At 58.8% G+C, this 24837-nt stretch overlaps 1 protein-coding gene across 2 annotated transcripts in view; it reads left to right on the plus strand.

Moving 5' to 3' along the window:
* The first annotated feature begins 23112 nt into the window (after positions 1-23112).
* CPNE8 (copine 8) overlaps positions 23113-24837 on the plus strand; it is a 68040-nt gene continuing 66315 nt past the window's right edge. For both annotated transcript variants that reach the window (XM_056107802.1, XM_056107803.1), the window contains exon 1: positions 23113-23242. In XM_056107802.1, coding sequence (XP_055963777.1) covers positions 23148-23242 — 95 coding nt within the window. In that variant the 5' untranslated portion in view covers positions 23113-23147. The remainder of the gene's footprint in view (positions 23243-24837) is intronic.

Genomic DNA, 24837 nt, shown 5'->3' on the forward strand with positions numbered 1-24837 from the left:
TGAGTCTCATTTTATTACCGTCTCATAGATTTTATCATGAATTAAGCTGAATTTTCCCATGCACTTTAAAAAATTTGAGATGATTACTTGCTTCTTTCAAAATGATAATGTCTGAATTCTCTTTATTTTCAAATGTTACGTTTTCTTTGGTTTCTGAGACACAACAAGCTGGTCTTGACGCAAGCACCAACTATGTCTCACCGACTCGGAGCCAAAGTAGCTTCTGTGGGCAGGCCCCAGGCCCCTCCTGGGAAGGGCATGTTCACAGGGTCAGAGACTGAGGCGGAGAAACACGTGCTGTAAAGATTTAACCCGTGATGGTGTTGGACACTTAGTGCCGGGCTGTGGCCCCGTGGGTGTGTGAGGCCCTGAGTTTGAGCTCTGGGGCTCTGCTGGGGACGATCCCCAAGCCACAGCCCAGTGGGTCCCGAAAGCCAACCAAAAAGGAATGGAAACTTACTTCATTTCATCCTTAGATGTCACCGGTGGATTTTTGGCCGAGAAAACCTTATGCCCCGATTCCAAGACTTTCTTGGGAAATTTTTATGACACTCATTCTCTGTATGGCTGGTCGCAAGCAATTCCCACCTTCTAGTAAGTTTGTAGACCTTCATAAAATGCGCACTTTTAGTGTCCACAGATTGTACCGCAGGAGCCTTTAAGAGATGGGGGAAAAGTGTTTAAAACAGATGTCACATCTTCTTTCTTGCCTTGGGGAGGGGTTCACAAGTTGTGCTTCAGGGACTTGGGGCGGGTCTGGGCGGTACTGGCAAGATGCTCAGAACATGGTCTCGGGAGCCACGCGGAGCCGGCATTGAACTGGGCCTGAGCCGGCCACGCACATTCTCTGGCCCTTCAAGTTAGCACCCTGCCCCAGACATCATGTCTTCTTAGAAGATTTCTTGACTTTTCAAGGATTATGCCTAGTCTTCCTCTTGCGGTTGAATTTGCTGCCTTATTATTTGATTTGGTGCTCTCTCTCCTTCCACCCGTTTTTGTGGTACCTGGTCATAGCAGCGCCCACGCAGACCACTGGCGCTCTCGTAGACTCCCCTGAGCAGAGTGCTGGACGGGGCTGGGCTCCAGGCAGTGGTGAGCGGGCACGCTTGCGCTCAGCCCTCCACAGAAGTGTCCTTGTCTCGTCCCAGTGCCTGTCAGAATGCCACCAAGAAGCGCGCCTTCGTCGTGAGCCGGTCCACGTTCATCGGCAGCGGCAAGTACACCGGCCACTGGCTGGGCGACAACTACTCCCAGTGGAGGGACATGCACATGTCCATCATCGGGATGCTGGAGTTCAACCTCTTTGGGATCCCCTACGTGAGTGTCCTCTGAGCACCTGCCCGGGGTAGCAGAGACCAGGAGAGCCTGTCCTGGGAAGTCGGAGCTCGAGGGAGCAACGGCCGGAGGTGCCCAGGGCCAGTGGGAATGCAGTTGGCGGCTCAAGTGATAGATTCGGGACAGGGAAGAGTGTTGCAATGAAGCAAGCAGTGGGGGAGGGGCTGAGCTCCCACTTGTGTCCAGAAGGGGGTGGGCTGGGCGCCGGGCACGGGGCCACACACCTGTGTCCCTGGGGCCTGGGGCTGGGAGGCCGCTCAGCCACCAACACTTGGGAGCTCCCGGGTCAGTGCGTGGGCGAGTCTGCACTCCCAGCTGGAGGCAGGAAGGACAGAGAGAAACTTTGACATGTGCCGTCACCCACCAGGGCGGCCTCTTACCCCCAGCTCCTTAGCCCCATCTCCTTGTCCCACCACTCCTCCAAGCACCACAGCCCTGTGTGGCCTTGTCTCCTGGCCCTCAGAAGCCATGTGGCCTGAGAGATGTCGGGTGCAGTCGGACCAGGGCTAACCAGGCATCTCCTGTCCCCAGACTGGAGCTAGTGTCTGTGGTTTCAATGGAAACACGACGTACGAACTCTGCCTGCGTTGGATGCAGCTTGGGGCCTTTTACCCGTACTCCAGAAATCATAATGCCATGGGGTCCAAGGTGAGCCAGGGGGAGGGGGCCCACCCAGAACCATAATGCCATGGGGTCCTGGGAGAGCGGGGCCCCCTCAGTGGCAGCTGCTGTGTTTACCCTTCGGGATTAGTAAATGTATTTCTGTAAAATCATAAGGCAAGGTCCGAAAATCCAAACGATTTTCAGCATGGCTGAGATGTGATTGGGTTTTTGTGACACGTTCTTGAAGATAGGAAAGCCGGGAGGGCGAGGGCCCCCAGCCCGGCTTCTCAGCCCACTCTGCCCTGCAGAGCTCCCTGCGAGGGGCCCTTCGGAAGGCCCCAGCTCTGCTGGAGGCCTGGGAAGGGAGGAGCCCCTGAGCCCCTGCCAGCGGGCGGGGGGTGGGGAGGGGCAGGGCCTGTCCCAGCTGGCCACCTTGGCCTCGAGCACTGCAGTCTGGGCCGGGCGTGACTAGCTCTGCAGGAGTCCCTCTTGGGGATGCCACAGCCGTTCCTCGGTCCCCTCAGAGAGTGGCGAGGCCCCTGAAGTCGCTCTGTGTTCCAGGAGCAAGACCCCGGGGTGTTTGGAGAAGAGTTTGCGGTGATTTCCCGCGCGGTCCTGAGGAACAGATACTTCCTGCTGCCGTACCTCTACACACTCTTCTACCGCTCCCACGTCTCTGGGGACACGGTGGTCCGGGGGCTGGTGAATGAGTAAGCCCGGGCTCCCTCTCGCCACGCCCGGGAATGGCGCAGGGTGTGGGCTGCGTGCCCGAGCGTCCTGAGCTCACACAGGGGTTGGCCTTCCTCTGCGTGTGAGCCTGCACGAGTCTGTGCTGGGTCCCCGCCGGCCACCCGCTGCAGCCCCTCGCCCGCCTCCACGGCGACCGGGCGTCACCCCTCGGCTCTCCTGGGACTCTTGGGTGTTGGTCACCGGGACCATGAAGTAAGAATTTAGCTACTTAAACAAGGTCACCGGTTTGATTAAATTAATGATTTTTACCCCAAAAACCTAGATTTACATCAGATCCTCAGGCTCATGAAATTGACAGAGCATTCCTGTGGGGGCCTGCGCTGATGATCGCCCCGGTTCTCGAGGAGGTGAGTCCTGGACACGGGCCAGGCAGCAGGGCGGCCCACAGCCGGTGCCTGCCTGGTTGTGAAGGCATGCGTGTGTGCATCTGTGTGTGTGTGTGTGCTTGTGTGTGTGTATGCGTGCATGCCCATGCATGCCTGTGTATGTATGTATGGTGTACCAGTAGATGTATGTGTGTGTGCAGTCATGGTTGTGCCTGGCCCTGTGCATCTGTGCAGATGAGAGAGATGTTGTTTTCACCCTTTGGGGTCTCGTAGGAGGCAGTTCATGTCCGACTGCCTGTCTCAGCCTCATGTGACAAAATATGCACAAAGTGGGAATGTGTGTGCTGCTCAGAAACCACAAAACTCAATCATTTGCAAAGCTCAGGTGTTGACCCAAAACACAGGCCACATACTCTGAAAAAACACGGTCCTTCCACTAGTCTGTTCGCTGAGAGAACAGTTTTTCAGAACTGGGACCACCACAAAGCAACGGGATCGGTGCTATTAGAATAAACACATATTTCATGAGGTTTACAGTTTGACACACAGAGCAAACTCAGCTAGACCTGTAGAAACCATTACGAGAAGTCAGCTCCAGCACTTTCTGATGTAAACATGAGCTCAATTTCCCAGATGATCAGTTCTCATACTGCACGATCATGTGTGAGTCGATTAACTCTTGTTTCTACTACTAAATAGTACCATTATTCACTATACAGAGAGACAAACGTGTTTTAGTTGGAACTTTAATGATCAAAAACATTTTCAAGTATCAATTTTTTTTTTCTAAAGGGTGCAAGAACTGTGTCTGTGTATTTCCCTGATGCATCCTGGTTTGACTTTTACACGGTATGTATTCTAGATGTTTCATAGAAAAACTCTAGATTGTATGGTATGCTTTCTATTATTGTCGCAGACCTCTGGAGCCCAAACCCCTTTGCTCAGGACTGTTTGCACTTCCCAAAACTTGGATTTGGGTGAAGATTGGCAAGTATTTAAAATACACAATGACTTATTTTTTGTAAGCAGAGATCAATCAGTGCTTTTCATACATAGAGCTGAACTCCAAGACACACGGCTTCCCACAGTGATATTTCTTTAGCAAAGATAAGAGACTCCGGTCTTCCATGACCCAGCACTAGAGGTGGCGCAGAGCTGGGGTTCATTGTAGGGACACAGCGCAGTGGACAGGGAAACGCCATGGGAGCCAAGAACAGCAAGTTTCCTAAGTGTTGAGAACAGGATTTGGGGGCCATACCTGGCCAGGTCCAGTTAGGCAGGAGGCTGAGTTGGGTGGGAAGTGACTCAGGCGGAAGGTCCAGCTCTGGAGGTGCCCTGGCAGGCTAAGTGTCCAGGACTGCTGCGTCCCATGAACTCTGGTTCCCAAGTCCTCCAAGGGGACTGGACACTCCTCCTGCGGAGGCATCTGTATACCCAGGTCTAGAGGGTACGAGCGAGGCACAGGGTCTTACCCAGAGCCCCCTCCCACAGAGCAGATCTCCGCCTGGGCACATCCCCCCATGCACAACTGCGGAACGAACCCCATTCTGTCGCCATGTGATTTTCATGCGTGAGCTAGCCCATGACCAGTTAGTCGTCTGCGGGAGATGTCTGAGGTATTGCAGATCACCGTGGCCAGAAGAAACCGTTACACTCTGGTGTCCAGCACGTCTGCAGATGCACTTGGCTGCTCCCCACAGAAGTGTGTGTGTGTGTGTGTGTGTGTGTGTGTGTGTGTGTGTGTAATGCCACTCTCCATAAAACTGGCCTTGAAAAACGACTGAGAAAAAAGCTCATGCGGTGCTGTCATTTCCAGCTGAAGACCTGGGGCCCGTCGAGAGTCCCAGGACCAGGGGGCTCTGCGGTGAGCACTGCTGTGCCATGCCCTCTCTCTCCACTCCTGCGGAGACATGTGTGACAGTCCTGTGCATGGCAAGCCCCCGTGCCGTGCGGGTGTGATGGTGCGCAGCCTCGGGCCTGCACCCTGACCTGGAGACTCGTCCCCAGCCAGAACCAAGCCCTGAGAGCCCCTTCTCATGGCAGGGGGAGCACATGCCGTCTTCATGGAGCGGGAAGTTTGTGGATGTCTCTGCCCCCCTGGACATCATCCCCCTGTTCATTCGTGGAGGGCACATCCTGCCCACGCAGAATCCCGACCGGACCACAACAATGAGGTAACGGGCACTGTGTCAGCAGACGCAGCTCATCTGGGTGCTCCCTGCTCATCTGGGTGCCCGTGCGAGGGCGCGCGCTTGGCCGCAGGCCCCTGCGGGTCTCCATGTGCAGCTGTACTGTAGGAGCCAGCGACAAGTGTCAGGAGGCAGCATGCATGCCCACGTGTGAGAGACCAGGCGTGTGTGCGTGCATGAACCTGAGCGTGCTCGTGCGAGGCGGTACTGTGAATATGAGACAGTGCGTAGTGTGTGTGAGGCACCTGTGTGTCAGCATGGGTGTGTAAGGACGGTGAGACTGTGCAAGTGTGAGAGAGTGCACGAGTGCCTGTGTGCACATGCTTATGAGATAATGCATGTGTGTGTGTGAGGGAGGAGGGTATATGTGTACATGTGTGTACATGTAAGGCCATGTGTGTGAAACAGTCCATGTGTGTAGGTGAGGCAGCACGTGTGTGACCACATCTGTGTACATGACAGTGAATATGTGTGCGACAGATGAGAGTGAAGCAGTGTGTGTGTGTGTGTGTATGTGTGTGTGTGTGCTTGTGTGACTGTGTGTGTGTGGGGGGGGACAACAGAGGGTGAGTGAGAGGGAGACTAAGCACTTAGGCCACTTTCCAGTGTCCCTGTCCAAGTACCTTCTTGCACTTATTTCTCAGCCAGCCGATGGTTTCTGAGCCCTGAATCCCCCCGCCCGAAGTCTCTGGAAGGCTGGGTCGGGGTCCCTGAGCTTTTGTCTGTGGCGTTCTGTTGCGTTTGCCATCTCCCCCACAGACACTGCCTACTCAAAGGAACTGTCTGTATAGTTTCTTAAGCAGCAATAACCCCTTTCTGCTTCTATTTTATGCCAAAGGCTCAAAATAGCAAATCCGAGCTTGTAAATTTTTATAAATTTAAGTGGGATGTAAGTTGTCGTCAGCATGATTAAAAATGCGTTCGATGTGCATTTTAATGAGAAGTTTTGGTACCTGTGAAATGTGGGAACGTCTCGAGGAGTGATCAGCCTGAGCACAGGGCCCGACTCCAGGCACTTGGGAGCACAGCCAGGGGAGCACGGCCCTGCTAGTGGCAGGTGGACGAGAGGCACTCAGGCCTCACTCTCTGTCAGTCGGAGACACTTGTGGAGTGCTGCAGTGCGTGGGGCAGGCGAGTGTCTCCTGGCCTCCCCTGCGCCTTCTCTAAGGGGGCTCCTTGCCAGGCGGTTTCCTCAGGCCAGAGCCTCGGCCAGCCTCGCCCTGCGTGGCATCAAAGAAGCGGCCGAGGACGCCGCCTCCTAGGGCCTGAGGTGAGAGTCCTGCTCACAGCTGCCCAGTGAGGAGGAGACGCTGGTTCAGTGTCTGTGGAGGCGAGCCTGAGTGTGCGTGTGTGTGCCTGTGTGTCGTCTGGCCTGAGGGGGCACCGAGGCCCCTGCTGTGGCCCCCGTGATACTCCAGAACAGAGCTGGGCGTCAGGAGCAAACGTTTGGCCAAGATGTTTAGGACAGGATTCAACATTGTTTTAGAGCCTTCTGTGTTGTGGCAGGGTCTTCTCCTTCTGGAAGTACGTCTCTCTCTCTCTCTCTCTCTCTCTCTGCAGCCGTCTGAATCCTCTTGGTCTCATAATCGCTCTAGACGACCAGGGGGAAGCTTCAGGCTCCCTTTTCTGGGACGACGGTGACTCCATCGGTAAGTGATTGGCAGTGCGGCAGAATGTTCTGGATCCCCCTGATATTAGCGGTTGAAGTCTCCCTCCCCTCGATGTGGTGGGCCCAGGGCATAGCGAGCATTTCTGCCCAGGAGCCTGAGTCTCCCTGAGGTGAGCTGGGGGGCGGGGCAGCGGGCGGGCTCCCTTGGAGGACACTCCCACCCAAGGCGAGCACCTGGCCTCTCCTCCCAGCCCGGAGGGAGATGCGGGTGCTGCCCGCTCCATCTCTCAGAACTCTTGTTCCGTGTGGGGGATTCTGGCTGGCTCGGCCATGGGCTGAGCTGAGCGGTCTGACCCGGGGGTGCGTCTGTGGGCTGAAGGGGACAGAGGGAACAGAGGGGACAGCGGCCCTCCCACGCGACGTTCTCTCTGCAGACTCCATCGAGAAGGAGCAGTTCTTCTACGTGGACTACAAGTTCAGCCACGTAAGTGGCCGCGTGAGGGCTCGCTGGCTCTGTGGCTTGGGGCCCGGCTGCGCGGGGCCCACGTCCGCATTCTCCCCACAGCATTTGCTGACGACGACCGTGGTGAACAACGGCTTCCAGGGGGTCACCAACCTGGCCTACGGCACCATCCAGGTCCTGGGCCTCAGCGCCAAGCCCCACGTGGTGTCTGTGAACGGGAACACCATCGCCGAGAGCAGGGTCCAGTTTGACAACAGCGGGGTGAGCTGTGTGGGGGTGCGGCCTGCGGTCTGCCCAAGCAGTGGCTGCCTCGGGCGTATCCCGCCCTGGGTGGCGAGGGCGCTCTGGGGCCGGGGCACGGGGGAGGACGGGCGGCTGGTTCACCGTCGGGACTGCGGGCAGACGCCCTGAGGGCCTGGCCCGGACTCACCCTCCGGTGGGTGCAGGGCTGCGGGCGCTTCACCCCCATCGGCAGGGGGCAGGCGTCCCCCCGCCCTTGAGCCCAGACCCTCCTCTCCGCGCGGCCTCTGAGTCCTCCCTTCTCTGTTCCAGAAAATCAGCGTGCTGATATCCGCGCCCCTCTCCCAGGAGCTGACGGTCAACTTTGAGGTAGAAACGGATCTTAAGAACACCAGCCAGAGTCACACACCGCAGTCCATGTTTTCTACCTCCCCTAAAAACTTTTCGAATGTGGAAATTACAGGTTAAGTTGGATATGATGTGACTGCAGTGTCCCGGCCTCATGTGGTCTGCGGCTCTCTCCCCCGAGTGTCTGCACGGGCCTTGGGCCACCGAGGGGGCGTGAGGCAGCTGTAGGCCGTCGGCCCAGGTGCCCCACCTCAGACGCTCCTCAGCTGCGCCCAGCCACTCTGCTCCTCGCCACCCTCCCCCGTGGGGCCCATCCCACGTACCCCGGGCTCTGGGGTGTCACGGTCGAGGGTGCCCTGGACACCAGGCCCAGGTCAGGGTCGTGACAGCTTGGTGATGGCTGGGGCTCCCCCGCCCCTGACCATGGGCCGCCTCTGTCCTCCCAGTACCGCCCTCACGTGGGCCTGGTTGGCAGATCCATGGCTTGGCACCGTCCGTGGAGCCTGGTGCTCTCGAACCCAGCTGCACCTGCTCTTCCCGCCCCCTGGGGGTGAGTGTCCCATGGGGGGGAGTCCCGTGGGGGTGAGGGCCCTGAGGGGGCAAGTGTCCCATGAGGGTGAGGGTCTCGTGGGAGTGAGGGCGCCGTGGAGGTGTGAGGCCCCTGTGATGTGAGGGCCCCATGGAGGTGACCCTTGGGGGTGTGGCCCTTGGGGGCTGACTTTGGAGTGATCTGACGCCTCACTGCTGCTTTCGCATGCCCCCTTGCACCGCTGGCCCCTGCTGTGGGGGTCAGACTGGCCCCTCGTCACAGCTGCACAGGGCTCTGCCTCTGGGCTCCCAAAGTGGTGTTACTGTCGGCTGCCCTGAGGCACCGTGGGCTGGGGTGGGGACAGACCCCACGGCGCCGGCCTGAGCTCTCCTCAGTGCTGTGCCTGAGAATGTGCCTCCTGCTGCCGCCACCGCCAGCCCCCAGGGGGCCTGTGGGGATGCGGTCGAGAGGGCGGCCGCCGGCAGGGTGAGCAGGGCCCGAGAAGGCAGCGGAAGGGCCTGCCTGGGTCCTCCGGGGCGGGCGGCAGATGGACCAGCAGTGGCCTCCGGTCCTGGGCCGCCTCCTCAGGTGTAGCCTCTGGGGCGCCCGAGCCCAGTTCCGGGAAGACACTTCGCACGGCCTTCCTGCAGATGTGCCTCGCGGCATCCCCGCCTCAGGAGGCGCTCCGCAGACTTGGCGTGGGTGAGAAAACGCTTTCCTTCCTCGGGTATTACAAAGGCCGGCTTTGGTCTCATGGATTTGTTTTAATGGCAAGATTTGGGTTTCTAACTTGCTCAGATTTTCCCCCATAAATGGATGGATTACTAATCCTTCTTGCCATGACAACGGCTGGATTTTCCTATCCCTTCCACCAAATAACAGTTTTTAGGACGGTGGGATTCTGAGTCACGAAAGATCTCCACGTCGTGCTAATTAATGATTTCCAGCGGAGACGCAGGGGCTGTGGGGTGTGACGGATGTGGGCGCAGGACCACACACTGGGAGCCGCGCTGCGGGCTGGCAGCCCTGCCCGGGGCCGGGGCCGCTGGCAGGCTGGGGGAGGCCTTTGCGACTGGGGCGCCGGCTCGGTATCCCAGCAGAGTCTTTGCAGAGACCTTGTCTCACAGCAGCCTCCACGGGGCCTGATGGTTCTCTGGCCCCCAGTTGGATGTTACTATAGGAACACAAGTTGTGGTGAAAACATCTCCTTCCACTCCAGAATGAAGTTCAGCTTACTCCCCTTTGCTCCTCCTCCTCCTCCTCTCAACCTCCAGGACTGTCGCAGTCACGAGGGCTAACGCGGACAGGTGCAGGGTGTGAGGCTTATCAGAGAAGGGCCCACTGAGCAGGCGTGGGCCTCCCCGTGTAGGTTCCCTCGCGTCTTAGGGCATCGTCGCGGAGTCTGGGGGAGACGGAGCCTGTCCTCGTAGGGAGGCTGGAGAACAGCCTGGCTTTGGCCAGGACTCGGGCAGGGGATGGTGCGGGAGCCCGGGAACCCGGGAACTCGGCTGGACAGGGACCAGTCTCCAGGGGGACCCAGGCAGCCTTGACGTCTGTGGGGGGCTGGGGACTCGCCCCACGCCTGCCCGGTGCAACTCTCTCCTGCCTCAGGGGTTCCCGCCGATGAATCAGCATTTCTGTTCAAACTGGCCCAGACTGGCCTTGGAGCTCACCCGGTATCTGAGCGGCACACCCGTGGGTGGGAATGGCCCTGGGAGACAGACCTGTGGGCTCGGCCTCTCTGCCTGACCCCCGGCTCTTTTCTGCCTTTCACACGTTGGCCCATGGGAGTGAAGAAACAGGCAACCAAGAAGCAAAAGCAAACAAAAGGCGTCATTTGCAGTCGCGCTTTTGTGTGCTTTTAAATACACCTCCACAAAAAGAATTCTGGAGCTACTGGAAGTTCAAACCCCTTTACCAGGAACGGCAACTTTTTCTGTGGACTGGCAGGAAGTTCCCACAGCCCAATGCTGGCCCAGGAACTGGCGGTGGAAACCTCCTTCCTGTAGCACTGCAAGGAAGGCTGCCGTGGGCTCGCTCACTCTCACTCCCTAAAATTCGACTGGCCTTTCCTACCTCCAACATAAATGTTTTAATCCAGTATTTTCTGAAATTTTTCTGTTGGGGGTTCTCTTAACTTCTTTATTCCAAAATCTTTAAGGTTTTAGTTCAGTGTGGAAGAGCAACCACAAGCAAACAATTTAAATGAAACCAGAGAAGAACCTTTAATTAAACACTGTGTGCTTGGAAACTCAGAGATGGTTAAATTTAACTCCAGTTCAGGGACTGCATTTGTTACTGGAGGGTTCTGTGAGAAAGGCCAGTTTGGAAAACAGTCAATTCTTTGGGCTTCTTGAAATGCACTTGGTTTTAAATAGAATCATTTAGTAAAGGACGAAAAGAACACACACACACACACACACACATACATGCACGCACGCACGCACACACGCACACACACAATGTAAGGGGACGCTAGAAATGAGAAAGGAGCCAAAAATCAGTAGTTATCCATGTTTCTGCAAAGGGTCATGGTGAGTTCAAGAAACCAGGTGTACCACTATGTCATTCTCCCGGAGCACCCGGCAGTGAGTCGTCTGCTTCGCCAAGGGCCCTGGGCCTCACCTGGTAATTCAGGGCCCACCACCCCGAGCATGGCTGTCCATGGGGCCCGCTCGGTGCTGCTCAGGCCGTGGAACTCCAGCCTTGCAATGTCCTGCCCGTTGGTTGTCTGATCCTATTGCAGCAGTGAGTGCTGGCCTCTTGGGCCTTTGAAATCAGCCCCGTCCGAGTAACCCTCCGTGTGGACGGGCCGAGGAACAGCCGTTGGAGCAAGCTGCGCTGGACTTTGGGTCAGTAGCTGCTGCAGAAGCTCAGCGCTGCTCGTCCGTCCCTGGACGACAGGGAAGGTCTTCAGAGACACCAAACCCATCTGCAAATCCGACAGCAGCCTGCCGCTGGGCACGGGGAGGGGAGGTCGGAGGGTGACACACCACCTCGTGGGCACCTGTGCGTGGGTGCGTGCGCATATGCACGTGTGGGGCCCTGCCCCTGGGCTCAGCCTGCCCTGAGGGCTCTCTGCGTGTTGGGGCTCCGTGGGGAGGCTCCAGGCCCTGCTGCCGGAGCCCCTCGCAACCACGAGGCCTGTGTGTGCCCAGACTCATCCCCGGGAGAGCACCTGGGGACTCTGCCGCTGCGCTGGACAGCTCCAGGAGACCGAAGGCAGAGACAAGCCTGAGGGACACCCTGCTATCGCCCGTGGCGCTGCTGCCCATGTACCGCGGCCATGGCGCTGGCTGAGTGTGAGAGCGAGAGGAAACTGGGGAAACGACTGCAGAGCCACGGCCGCTGGAGACTTGGGTGTGACCCTGACCAGGCAGGGACTCGGGACACCCAGGGTCTGGGCACCCACGCTGCGGGTGCTGGGCCCCCACGCCTCAGCTTCTCTGCAGGGACCTGGCAGGAAAAGGGTTAGCAGGCACAGAAAATCCAGGAGACAGAGGACGGTATCGCTGACCATCTGGGCTGCCGGGCTTGGGTGGGAAAGCCCCAAATCCGGGCCTGCGGGAGAGCTTTGGGACTCCCTGCATCCCCGACGACCAGCTGGGTTGGACGGCCTGCAGGCCCCGGCTTGAGGCAGGGGAGCTGACTCCTGTGGCATCTGTCAGGCTATAGTCCACCTCTGAGCCAGCTGCCGGGACCCCTCGTGACATTCCATCCCACCTAGCCCAGGCGACCATAGAGCTCCCCTTTGCTGTCCCATCTCCTGCGTCTCCCTTGGTTCCTTTCTCCCCTGACAGAGCCTTTGTCCTCGCTGAGTTGACTTGGTCCTCTACTCATCCTTGACTGGGCCTGTGACCCCTGTGGACAGCATCCCCAGCTCCTCCGCTGTGTGCAAAGCTCCAGGCGTCAGCACCTAGATCGTGTAATGATCTCCCTGCTCCCAGACCTTCCCGTCTCTGCAGGACTATTTCAGGACAGGAAGTGCTTGGGGTGGCGACGCCAGAGAGCCCCCAGCCGAAAGTGTCACTGTGCCGGACTGTGCTGAGTCAGCTCTAAGCACGGCCAGCCTGTGACCTGGACAGGAAAGGGGGTTTGATGCCCACGGACCACTGTGCTCAGAGCTCTGAGAGGGGCACGTGAGCAGGGATGGGCGGGCACTGCCCCCACTAGGTGTGGCACGATCGCGCAGGAAGCCAAGGGTCTGGGTCCTGCTTCCGAGGCGTCACTAGAGGGTCTGGCCCAACCCAGCCCCTACTGTGGTGTGAGGCAGTGGCCCCACCTCTGGCGACCTGCTGCCGCGGGCACTGGGCCCCACGCGGTGGGACTGTTGCGGCTACTGGGGGAGGTTGGGGTTGGTGGGCGGTCTTGATCAGGTGCCGTTCACTGTCTGGCTCGAGCAGGGGCACCTCTTTCCTGCCACTCTTCCCGGACTCCTGTGGGTTGGGGCGGGCTGCGCCTTGGGGTTCAGTGAGCTGCGTGCCCACTTGTGCCCGGGGCCTGGCATGGAGTTGTCCCATGCCCACAGGGGCCTCGGGAGGGTCGTGTGGTGGGTGCTCCGAGGTTGGAGCTTTGGAAGAGGATCCCCAGGTCTTGTGTGAGGCCAGCCCGAGCGTCACGGCTCCCATGGCAACCCCGTGGGCACCACCGCAGGCCTGGCCAAGCCTCGGAGTGGCCCTGGGGCCCTCAGATGGTGCATGACTGATTGTGCCCGGGCCGTGTGGGGTGGCCAGGCGCATGCTGCTGGGGCATCGCGGGTCTTCCCAGCCCGAGCGGAGACCCAGGCCCTAACCCCGAGAAGGCAGGAAGCCGTGTACTTCAGCGCAGTGACCCGCAGGGGCCGGGGAGGACCAGCAGGGCGCAGCCCCACACGCCTGGGCTCCGAGGGAGACGGGCACAGAGACGGCGGGCGGGCTGGGCTGACCAGCCGGGAGTGTTGGCGGGTGCGGCAGCAACAGGCTGGGAGTGGAGGGCGCCTCGTCCCAGGTACCGGGTGACCGTCCACCTGTGTCTCCTCTGGCCCAGCTGAGCTGAGCTCCAGTCCCCTCCCCCATTAGAGCCTGAGAGCACAGGGAGGGGGGAGGGAGAAGCCGCTCAATGACTAGACACGGTGGCGGGTGAGGCCACGGGTGTGTGAGGAAGGAGGGCCCCACCCCAGACACGGCCACGGCCTCCTGCCTCTCTCGCCCCCTCGCATCCAGCGGGAAGTAAGTTCGTCGGAGCAGCTTGACACAGACTCCCTGGTAGACGTTTCCCTGAAATACAGACATATGTTCTGTGCTTTTGCATGCGTATGTGAGAACACGCGTTTGATTTTTTAATTTTGAAAGTTAGCACAATGCCCACTGTTCTGCCCGAGGATTTCATTACGGAGGAGCCCGTTTCCCCGTGGGAGGCAGAGGATGTATCCTTCACTGCATCCGCGGTCCCTGCGGGAAGCACATTCCATTTGCCAAGACTTCCCCTCCGGCCAACAGTTAACTTGCCCCCAGGCTTTGTGCATTAGCAACTGCGGTGCACTAATGACCCCAGGCAGATGCAATTTCATGCGCTTGCAAGTGTCTGTGGAAGGGGCTCTGGAGTCGGCCTGGCGGGACCAGGGCCAGGAGTCCGTCCATCCGTCCGTCCGTCCGCCTGTCCGTCCATCGTCCCAGCAGCCTGACTAGCCTGTGCTGCGGCTGGCTCCCTGCAGCCCCACAGTGGGCTGGTTTGTCTGAGCTGAGGGCACCAGGAGGTGACACAGGGGCCCGTCTCCCGCCCCCAGGCTCTCTTTCCTCCTCCCTCCTGGTTCCCAGGCAACCAGGATCTTCCGCGCTCTGCTTGGGGACGATCGGCGTGATCGGCGTTTATTGAGATTGCTGTAGATGGAGGGCTGCATCCTGCCAGCTATCTGTTTGGGGTTTCGGCCTTGGTGTCACCTGTATGGATCATCTTTGGACGTGTCTTAGCGCGTGCACGACAGGCTGGTAAACAAATGCCAAGAATAACTTCGCAGACACAATGTGCACTCAGAGTGAAAGCATTCAGCCGTTGAGCAATTTCTGAGACAGGCCAAAGTCCATCCTTTCAGAGCTCCGAGCCGAGCAGTGTCGGAGTCGGTGGTTTCGGAAGAGAGAACATGTCCATCCTCTGAGAAATCAGAAATAAAACCTTGAGCATCCTTATGTTGACTCCAGAATGTCCCATGACCTGGTTTCTGTCTCATCAGAAAGGCGGAAGGCCTGAATGTCTCAGAAACCCCAGCTTCACTGGTCTGGCGGGGGGCTGCCGGCTCCGTGGCCCCCTGAGAGACTGTCCAGCCCTCGGGGCCCGCAGCAGGCAGCCTCAGCAGGTGGCTGCGTGGTCCCTGTGTGGGCGAGAACCCCACGGTGGGCTGCTCCCAGGTGCCTCACGCCTTTGCGTGGACGTGTGGCTTCATCACGCTGATGGCATGGCCGAGACACAGCAACTCTCTCTCCTGGGTGGGTTCTGGCCCCCAGAGCAGCGTGAGTGCGTGCGGAGGGCCCCAGCTCCGGCCTGCCTGATGGTTTGGCTGAGCGTGTTCCATGCACTGCTTTGCCGTGGCTCCGTGTTCTCCTGCCAGGTGCCGAGCGTACTCCAGTTCCGGCTGCGAGTCACAGAGACGTGCATTTCTGCTGGTGGGCGCTGTTTTCCGTGCCTTCACAGAGTCTGTCAGTGAAGTGGCCGAGGCCCTCGAGGTCCTGTGAGCTTCAGCTTGTTCCTTTGTTTTGGCTTTGGGGGCCCTGGGCAGTGCTCAGGATTTACTCCCTGGCTCTGCATCCAGGGATGACTCCCGGGGGGCTGGGTGCAAGGCAAGCCCCCTCCCCTTCGTACGGTTGCTCCAGCCCCCGTGTTCTTTGGCATTTACCCGCCGGTTCTTTGGTGGATCACGGATGTGGTTCATCAATGAAATCTTTGCTCATCCAAGGCCATAATGTTTTCTTCCTACGTTTGCTTCCATAACTTTTTATCATTTTAGGTTTTATATTGAGGCCAAGAATTTAAATGCATTCTCTTCTCGAGTGGACAGGAGCCAACAGATCTGAGAAAACTGGGGACTGTAGCTGGGTCAGAACGTGTGTCCATTGGAGTATAGCTCTGAACACCATGGGAGAACATTGCTGTGTTCTTTCTCCCTGCCACAGGACGCTTAGGTTTATGGTTACACCCATCACAGGGCTCCCGAGTCTCTCCCATTCCTTTGTTTATCTGTAACCTCTTCTCTGTGCTCTCCCCAACCAGTTAATCACCTTTTCCCCTTAACCAGATTCTGTTAACTTGTAAGGTCAGATTCTTCTAGGGACACTGAACTTGTACTGTAAGTTAAATATTGCTTTTCTCCTTCTCTTATGTCTTTTGCATAGTTTACTTTATGTTTTTTTGTATTTGTTTTTGTTTTTGGGTCACACCCGGCGATGCACAGGGGTTACTCCTGGCTTTTGCACTCAGGAATTACTCCTGGCCGTGCTTGGGGGGCCATATGGGATGCTGGGAATCGAACCCGGGTCAGCCGCATGCAAGGCAAACGCCCTACCCGCTGTACTATCACTCCAGCCCCTGCATAGTTTACTTTAAAGCAATGTCCTATTTATATAGACACAGGAAGACCGTTAATATTATGCTTTTGTAATGTGGGAGTTAATTGACTAATAATGTTCACTCCCGGACATCTGCTTCCTCGAACTAAGTCTCAGTCGCCCTTAGTTCCCAGCACCCCGAAAGCAGGGTCCTGATGAGGGACTGCACGAACCCAGGGCAAGCTGTGAGCTGCCCTGGCATTGAAATGGGCCAGGCCAAGCGCCATATACTTAACTATAAGTTAAGAGCACGGTCATGGACAGACTCTGTCATGGCCAAAAGAGGCAACTGAATAAGGACCCCGCTGGGGTTAGGGAGACTAACCCGGCCTGAGGACTGTGGTCTGGGACATACAGTGAGATGTCCTCAGGAAGAGCCAACCTTTGAGCTTGCCGTGTCTCTTACTGTGTCCAAACGAAATGATTAATATTATGAATGTTTATATGTTTGCGGGACAAGGAGAGGAGAGACACGCCCATGGGATTCTGCTCTTGGGTGGAATTCCTGTCAGCTCCTGCTGGATGAGAATCTGCCCTAGAGAAGCCTCCCCTGAGGGAAGCTTTGCCTCTGCCGATGGTGACCACACCAGTGTGTCAGCCCCAACCCTCCCGCGTGGTGATCTGACCAGACTGTGAGAGTGGGCCGGGGGGTCCAGGAGGAGGAGGAAGGGGAGTGGAGAGTGAGGCAGAAGCAGAGGGAGAATCAGAGGAGAGTGGAGAGGCGCTCGGAGCAAAGGCAGCTGACACGACCAGCCTGCCCAGGCCTCCCGGTGGGGGAAGCCTCTTTTATCTTTTGAATACACCGTGTCCCTTCAGGCAGCAAAGGGAGGGGTGCAGCTCTGGAGTGACGCACACCCTGCCCGCTGCCCGCCCTGCCCCACAGCCTGTGGCCTCACTCCCCATCCCCATTCCTGCCCCCCTCACCCCTGAAGATGCGCCATCCCCTGCTCCCCCACGCCCTTTCCTCCGCCCCATCCCCCAACAGCCCACGCCTGCCACCGTGCCCTCGTGCCTTTGTACTTTCTCTGTCTTTTGCCAGTTATTTCCACTGGGTTTCTTGTAGGAACTAACATAAGGTCTTAAATGCTCTTTCATTGCCTTCACTGACTGTATCACTCTCATCCTGTTGTTCATCAGTTTACTCAAGTGGGCACCAGTAACGTCTCCATTCGTTCCAGCCCTGAGATTTTAGCCGCCTCTCCTTACTCGTCTTTCCCAACACTGCCAGATTGGAGGCTCTTTCAGGGTCAGGGGAATGAGACCCGTTATTGTTACTGCTTTTTGGCATATCGAATACGCCACAGGGAGCTTGCCAGGCTCTGCCGTGCGGGCAGGATGCTCTTGGTAGCTTGCTGGGCTCTCCAAGAGGCGTATATTATTATTATAGGGCTGGAGCGATAGCACAGCGGGTAGGGCATCTGCCTTGCACGCAGCCAACATGGCCCACCCGAGTTTGATTCCTCCGCCCCTCTCGGAGAGCCCGGCAAGCTACCGAGAGTATTTCGCCCGCACAGCAGAGCCTGGCAAGCTACCCATGACATATTCGATATGCCAAACACAGTAACAACAAAGTCTGCAATGGAGACGTTACTGGGCCCACTCGAGCAAGTCGATGAACAGCAGGATGACAGTGATATATATATATATATATATATATATATATATTCGTGTGTGTATATATATATACACATATATACACACACACATCTTATCAGAACATCTTTTTATGATATCTCATTATCTCATTCCTACTCTGGACAAACTTGCAGGCTATCGAATATAGCCTGCCCACAGGGCAGAGTCTGGCAAACTCCCCGTGGCGCACCAAATATGCCAAATACCAGTAACAATGATGGGTCTCATTCTCCTAAAAAGCCTTGAATATAATCTCAGGGCTAGGATGAAAGAGACGTTACTGGGGCCTGCTCGAGGCAATCGACGATTAACAGGATGATGAATGAATGAATGAATACACACACACATATATATGGATATATGTATATGTACGTATATATAACGTATATATGTATATATTTCCCTCTATGACTTGTTGCCTACTATTACTACTTACTATTTCATTGCCTTAAAAAATGTTTCTCTGGGGCTAGAGCAATAGCACAGCGAGTAGGGTGTTTGCCTTGCATGCAGCCGACCGGGGTTTGATTCCCAGCATCCCATGTGGTCCCTCGAGCACCACCAGGAGTGATTCCTGAGTGCATGAGCCAGGGGTAACCCCTGAGCATCGCTGGGTGTGACCCAAAAAGCAAAAAAAAAATATATATATATATATATATATAATATATATATGTTTCTCTGATGGAGGAAACAGTTTTGTGAAAAATACTAGAACTTTCAGTTAAAATCCTCTCTGTTTTCGTCATGGTTTTAGGGCCACATTAGGCCTGCTTGGTGCCTCTTCCTGCTCTGCTCAGGAATCTCTCCTGGTGGGGACCAGGGGACCAGGTGTGGTGCCCAGAGTCAAACCTGGATCGGCTGTGCCAAGACAAGCACCTGCCGGCTGGGCTGACCCTCCAGCCCCTACCACGGTAGTTTTGAACGAAGTTGTCGCTCTGAGTCACCCAGAGGCACTTCTCTGCGGGGGACTAACCAAAGGCAGATGCAGCGGCCACACGGGGCAGCAGCCTGACCTCGGCCGGGGGCCATTTTCTCGTGCCTGTGGCTGCAAACCGGCTCTCCTCGTTACCATCCGTGCCGCCGTGATGAGCTGCTGGCGCTCCGAGGGGCAGAAGTCAGCAGTGGACACGGGGCTTCACTGCCAGGCGGTCACTGCCACAGCCTGGAAGAACTCCGCAGATGCCGACAGAGAGCCCCGAGGGAGCAGGAGCTGGCTCCTCCAGAAGGACTGGCCCGAGTCAGTGCCCACGCAAGATATCCCCCCGGATCGAAAAGCCACGATAGCCCCCGACGGCCGGAGGGACAGACTCCGGGAACAGTGTTCGGTCTGAACTTGAGACGAGAACCTGCCTCTCCGTGACGTGGTGGTGAACTTAGCGGCTTAGGAAAGTAATCTGGGAAGGACCAAGCGGTGCCCAAAGCCCTGGGATTCTGAGGACCAAGTCCTGCCGGATTCCGGCCTCTTGTCTCAGCCCCGAGCTGGGCCATCCTGGACTGTGAGTGTCACCCGTGATCACACCCAGGCTCTCCTCTCCTCTCCTCCCCTCGCCGCTGCTTCCCTCGTTGCCAGAAAGGCCCGGCTCTTCCGCCTGGCTGCACCTTCTCACTGCCCGCCCCGGCCGCTGCGCCCCCCTGTAATTAAACCGGCCAGCTCTAAGTCAGGCGCCAGCGCCCACGCACCCGGACCGTGAAATGTCAGCGGGGTTCCGGGATGAGTGCGTGGCGTCCGGGGCGGGGCCACCTCGGGCGCAGCTGGGCCGGTGGGGGCATCACTGGTGGATCCTGCCAGACTGTGAACAGCTCCCGCCCTGCCTCCTGTCCCTGCGTCCCCTCCTCGTTCCTCCTGCGGCCAGAGTGGGAGAGACCCCAGGGGAGACAGGCCTGGGGCAGCGGCACCCTGTCCCCGAGTCGCCTGCCACCCCGCAGTGGGCTCAGAGCTGCCTGCGCCCACCCGGCCCCTTCCAAGGCCTCAGCGCTGCGAATGTGAGCTTGGGTGAGGTTCCAGGTGTTTCTCTCCCGGAAGGGACAACAGGACACATGCCATCACCGTGCCACTAGACCCCGCCCGGGACAGGCTGTTTCATTCGGGGCGCCCTGGAGGGGGGCGGGTGGGGCCCCTCCTTGCCCCCAGGGACCAGCCCCAGCAGCCGAAAACCTCCAGAACTCAACCACTGCCACACCCACAGCCACTCCCCACACGCCCAGGTGGAGCCTCACCCACGAGCAAACCTATTCCTGGACCGTGCGGCCGCGGTACCTCATACCACCACCCATACTCCAAGGGTACCGCACCAGATTTGGTGAGGTTTAAAGTAGGAGGCAACCAATCTTATTGGGATTTTTTTGGGGGGTCGCACCCGGCGATGCACAGGGGTTACTCCTGGCTCTACACTCAGGAATCACTCCTGGCGGTGCTCAGGGGACCATATGGGATGCTGGGAATCGAACCCGGGTCAGCCGCGTGCAAGGCAAACGCCCTATCCGCTGTGCTATTGCTCCAGCCCCTCTTATTGGGATTTTAATTTTTTTACAGATATAGATGCACACAAGCACACAAGGCTCAACCTTTAACAACATGTTAGTGATCTCTTATAGAAGGGCTTAATGGCCCCTGGGTGGAACACAACGATCTACACACTCTTTCCCCTAAGGAAACCTTTTTGTAGCATCTTCAGCAGTTCTTCATAACAAACAATACAAAATATATTATTTTGGTTCTGCTTTGGGGCGGGCAGAGATTGGGGTTCAGGACGGGAACATCCGAAATGTGGTGGTGGGAAGGTGTTGTGGTGGTGGGATGGTGTTTGAATATTAAATGTAATCAAATATTTTGAACTACTTTATAAAATAAAAAAATTTTTTAAAAAGTGCCAGATGTGCCCAGGTCACTCTGGCACAGGTGAAAGCATGCGCGGGTAACACACACACACACACACACACACACACACACACACACACACACAACGGATTTTTGTCAAAGTTATAGCAACAAGTCAGTGGAGAAAGAACGCTTCTTTCAGCAAAAGGAAAATTTTAATGCCAATTTGGAAAAAAAAAACCCTTAGAACAAAAAATACCTAAAAATAAATCAGATATCTAAATGTCAAACCTTAAAAACTATAGCTATTCTAGAAGGAAACATACAAGGCGATTTGTGTTATTTCAGATAAGTTCCGATAAGATAAAGATTTCTTCAATTCTGCAGCAATACCATGATCTGTAAACCAAGTCAACCAAAATCATAAACTGCTTCGCTTCAATACTTATAAAATGTAGATAGCCACACCCGCTTTTAACTTATTCCTGTGTGAGTGAATCTGTGTGATTAACTTAATCCTGTGTGAGTCTGGAAGGGGTCTCACCTAGCACCCACGAAACACTCTCAGGCTCAGGAACAAGGCAACCACAATAACAGTGGGAAGCACGAGGCAAAGACGTGGCTGGACTCTGGCCCCAGCGGCTGCCTGAGAGCAGAAACGGGGAATAGGCTTGTGGTGTGCGTCCATGGGGTCCGAGGGCCAGGGGCCACAGGGCGTCAGGTGGGGCGTGTGTGGCTGTGAGTGCGGGAATGGGACCCGGGACAGGGGACTGGAGAGAAGGCCGCTCCTGTGAGGCCACCAGCCAACGGGCCAATGGCCCCATCACGGGCTCCTCTCCCTACAGTGAGGATGTCCACATAGGATGGACAGGTGAGTACACAGGTGCCAGGTGAGTGCACAACGGACAGGTAAGTACACACAGCGGACAGGTGAGCACACAGGACAGGTGAGCACACAGTGGACAGGTGAGCACAGTGGACAGGTGAGCACACAGTGGACATGTGAGCGCACAGTGGACATGTGAGCACATAGTGGACAGGTGAGCACACAGGACAGGTGAGCACAGTGGCCAGGTGAGCACACAGGACAGTGAGCACACAGGACAGGTGAGCACAGTGGCCAGGTGAGCACACAGGACAGTGAGCACACAGTGGACAGGTGAGCACACAGGACAGTTGAGCACAGAGAACAGGTAAGCACACAGTGGACAGGTGAGTACGCAGGTAGATGAGCACAGAGGACGGGTGAGCACACAGTGGCCAGGTGAGTGCACAGTGGACAGGTGAGCACACAGTGGCCAGGTGAGTGCACAACAGACAGGTAAGTACACACAGAGGACAGGTGAGCATACAGGACAGGTGAGCACACAGTGGACAGGTGAGCGCACAGGACAGGTGAGCACACAGTGGACAGGTGAGCACACAGGACAGGTGCGTGCACAGTGGACAGGTGAGCACACAGTGGACAGGTGAGTGCACAATAGACAGGTAAGTACACACAGCGGACAGGTGAGCACACAGGACAGGTGAACACAGAGGCAGATGAGCACACAGGACGGGTGAGCACACAGTGGACAGGTGAGCGCACAGGACAGGTGAGCGCACAGCGGACAGGTGAGCACATAGTGGACAGGTGAGCACAGGACAGGTGAGCGCACAGCGGATAGGTGAGCACACAGGACAGGTGAGTCCACAGTGGACAGGTGAGCAGACAGTAGATAGGTGAGTCCACACAGTGGGCAGATGAGCACACAGGACAGGTGAGTGCAGAGCGCGCTCATCTGAAGGGCCCAGCCCTGGGTCATACAGGTGGGAGCTGGTGGGTAGCGGTAGTCGGCTCACACCACTGGCCACACCTGAAGGGCCAGGCCAGGGCTGACCTGCAGAGGGCAGGGCTGGAGGGGGGTCAGGAGGGGACAGTCCCCCAGCTCAGGCCCTGCAGGGGTGGGGGGTGGGGCAGCAGGCCTGGGAGGGGCGTTCCCCGAGCCAGAGGAGGAGAAAGAGGAGGCGTCCCGGCGGGCAGGCGGCGGGGCCGGCGCTGGGGCTGGGCGGGATCAGGGCCCACTTGGGGGTCGGGGTCAAACCTGGGCGCTCCGAGCCGGGACCGGGACCGTCTGGCTCCGGGCGCCGACCCCGCGCCTTTGGGGGAGGGGCGGTGCCGAGAGCTGGAACAGGGGCGAGCGCCGCGCCCCTGCCCGCGGAGGGGTCGGACCCCGCGCCCCTCTCCGACCCGCGCCCCGTCCCTCCCCGCGCCTCTCCCCTCCCCGCCTCTCTCCTCGCCGTGCCTCTCCCCTCCCCGCGCCTCTCCCCTCCTCTCTCCCCGCACCTCTCCCCTCCCCGCCTCTCCCCTCCCCGGGCCTCTCCCCAAGTCTTTCCCCGCGCCTCTCCCGGTTCCACCCGCCCCGCCTCGGACCCGCTCCGCGCTCCGCTCCCAGCCCCCAGCGCGCCTCTGCCCTCCCCGCCCGCTCCCCGCGCCTCTCCTCTCCCCACCCACTTCCCTTCCCTTTCCCGTCCGGTCCCAGCCCGGGCGCACCCACCGGGTGCCTGCACTTCCCGGCTCCCCTCCCCGCTCTCCTCCCCGCTCCCCTTCCCGCTCCCCTCCCCTCCCCTCCCCTCCCCTTCCCGCTCCCCTCCCCTCCCCTCCCCTCCCCTTCCCGCTCCCCTCCCCGCGCCTGCCGGTCCCGCCCCGCGCGCGCTCGCGGAGTCCGGCGGAGCTGGCCGCGGGATGGACAGGCGGCGGGGCGCGGCGGGGCTCTCGGACCCGAGCCCGCTGGGCGCCGCCATCCCCGCCACGCGCGTGGAGCTGTCGGTGTCGTGCAGGTGAGCGGCCCGGGGGGGCGGGCGGGGGACGCGGCACCTCCGCGGGGACCGCGGGAAAGTTCCCGGCGTGACTCAGCGGCCGGCGCGACCCTCGCGCGGGGCCAGGCACTGCCCCGGCCCGCGGGGTCGTGCGCTCCTGCCCGTGCGCCCCTGCCCGTGCGCGCACGCCCGGAAGGCGGGGGTCGGCGCGGGCCGGGGCTGCTGGCCCTTCCCGCCGGACCCCTGCCCGTCCTCCAGCCTGCAGACTCAGGGACGGAAGCCGCTGCCCCGAGGGTCCAGGGGTCCCGGCGCTGCAGATGCTCCGAGTGATTTGGGGTGGGGGGGTGAGCATTGGCGAGGCGCGTGGTGGAAGGGGGTCAGCTCAAGGGGGAGCCCCAGGCCCACAGGCTAGTGGGACTCTGGGCAGGGCGCAGGCTGGCCGGGTGGCGCGGAGCCCGGTGCTGGACCCTGAGTCTCCTTGCTCACTTTCACCCCCCTTGGGACCCAGGACTCCTCCCCGGGGCCGGGCCCTGCTCCCTAGCCACTGGCCTTCGTGTTTCTGAGTCCCGGCAGACCTGGGCCTGGTGGGGTCCCCTGGGAGCAGCCCCCAGGCCCGTCAGGACAGGACCTGGGGCAGCTGTGGTGTCTGGGCACGGGGCCACCACTGGGGACCCTCGGGGGGTGAGTGGGCTCTTGGCCCGTGGGTGGCAGCCTGAGGCCGCAGGCTCTCGGGAGCAAAGCCCCCTGTCCACTCACAGGCTTTCCTGGGAGCAGCTCCCGGACTCTTCCCTGAGCCTCAGGGACAGGCTGCAGAGACGCGGGTGGACACCAGCCCCCGCGGCCCCTCTACCTGTCCCTGAGCTGGGCTGGCCCCACTTTCCCGTGGTCAGTGTTGAATCGTGGGTTTCTAGGTCAGTTGCCTTAACCAGCTCCAGTCTGGAAGGCCGGTGAGCCTCCTCAGAAGGGCGGGCCCCAGCCCCGGGAGGGAGGAGGACCACCGGCCCCAGCCTGGTCCATGGGCAGCCCGGGACCCCAGGGACGGCAGAGGTGGAGGTCACCGCCTGGCCCGGCGGGCCCCCCGGCTATCACCCCGCCTCCCTGCCGCCTCCCAGGTCTGCCATGGTCCCAGCCGGGGGCCCACGTGGCCGGCGCAGGGTGTGTGGACAGCCCAATGCTGGTGGCAGCCCTGATGCTGGTGGACAGCTGCACCCGTGCAGCCAGCTGCCCAGGGACCAGGCCCTGCGGGGGGAGGGCAGTGAGTGCGGCTCCCGGGGGGCTGTGTGCTGGCCGCCGTGGCTCCTGGCCCAGGGCTTGTCTCACCTACGGCCACGCGGGGACAGTCTCAGGCAGACTTCCCGTGCACCCTGAAGGAAGCACTTATCAGAAATGAGGCGTCCGGGAGGGTGGGAGGTGGCCCTGTGTCCCCTAGACCCATTGCCTGCTGCTGGGCCCTCCGTGGTCTGTGTCCCTGCAGCCTGAGGGTCAGTGTCCTGCCGTGTCCCTCCATGGTCTGTCCCTGCAGGCCTGGGTCAGTGTCCTCCCGTGGCAGTGTGGCGGGAACAGGCCCTCCCCACAGCAGAGCCCTGAGCTTCCCCTGGGAGTGGGTGTCCCCAGGG

The sequence above is a fragment of the Sorex fumeus genome, unplaced genomic scaffold (genome assembly GCF_029834395.1).
Source record: "Sorex fumeus unplaced genomic scaffold, SorFum_2.1 ptg000177l, whole genome shotgun sequence".
Taxonomy (NCBI): Eukaryota; Metazoa; Chordata; class Mammalia; order Eulipotyphla; family Soricidae; genus Sorex; species Sorex fumeus.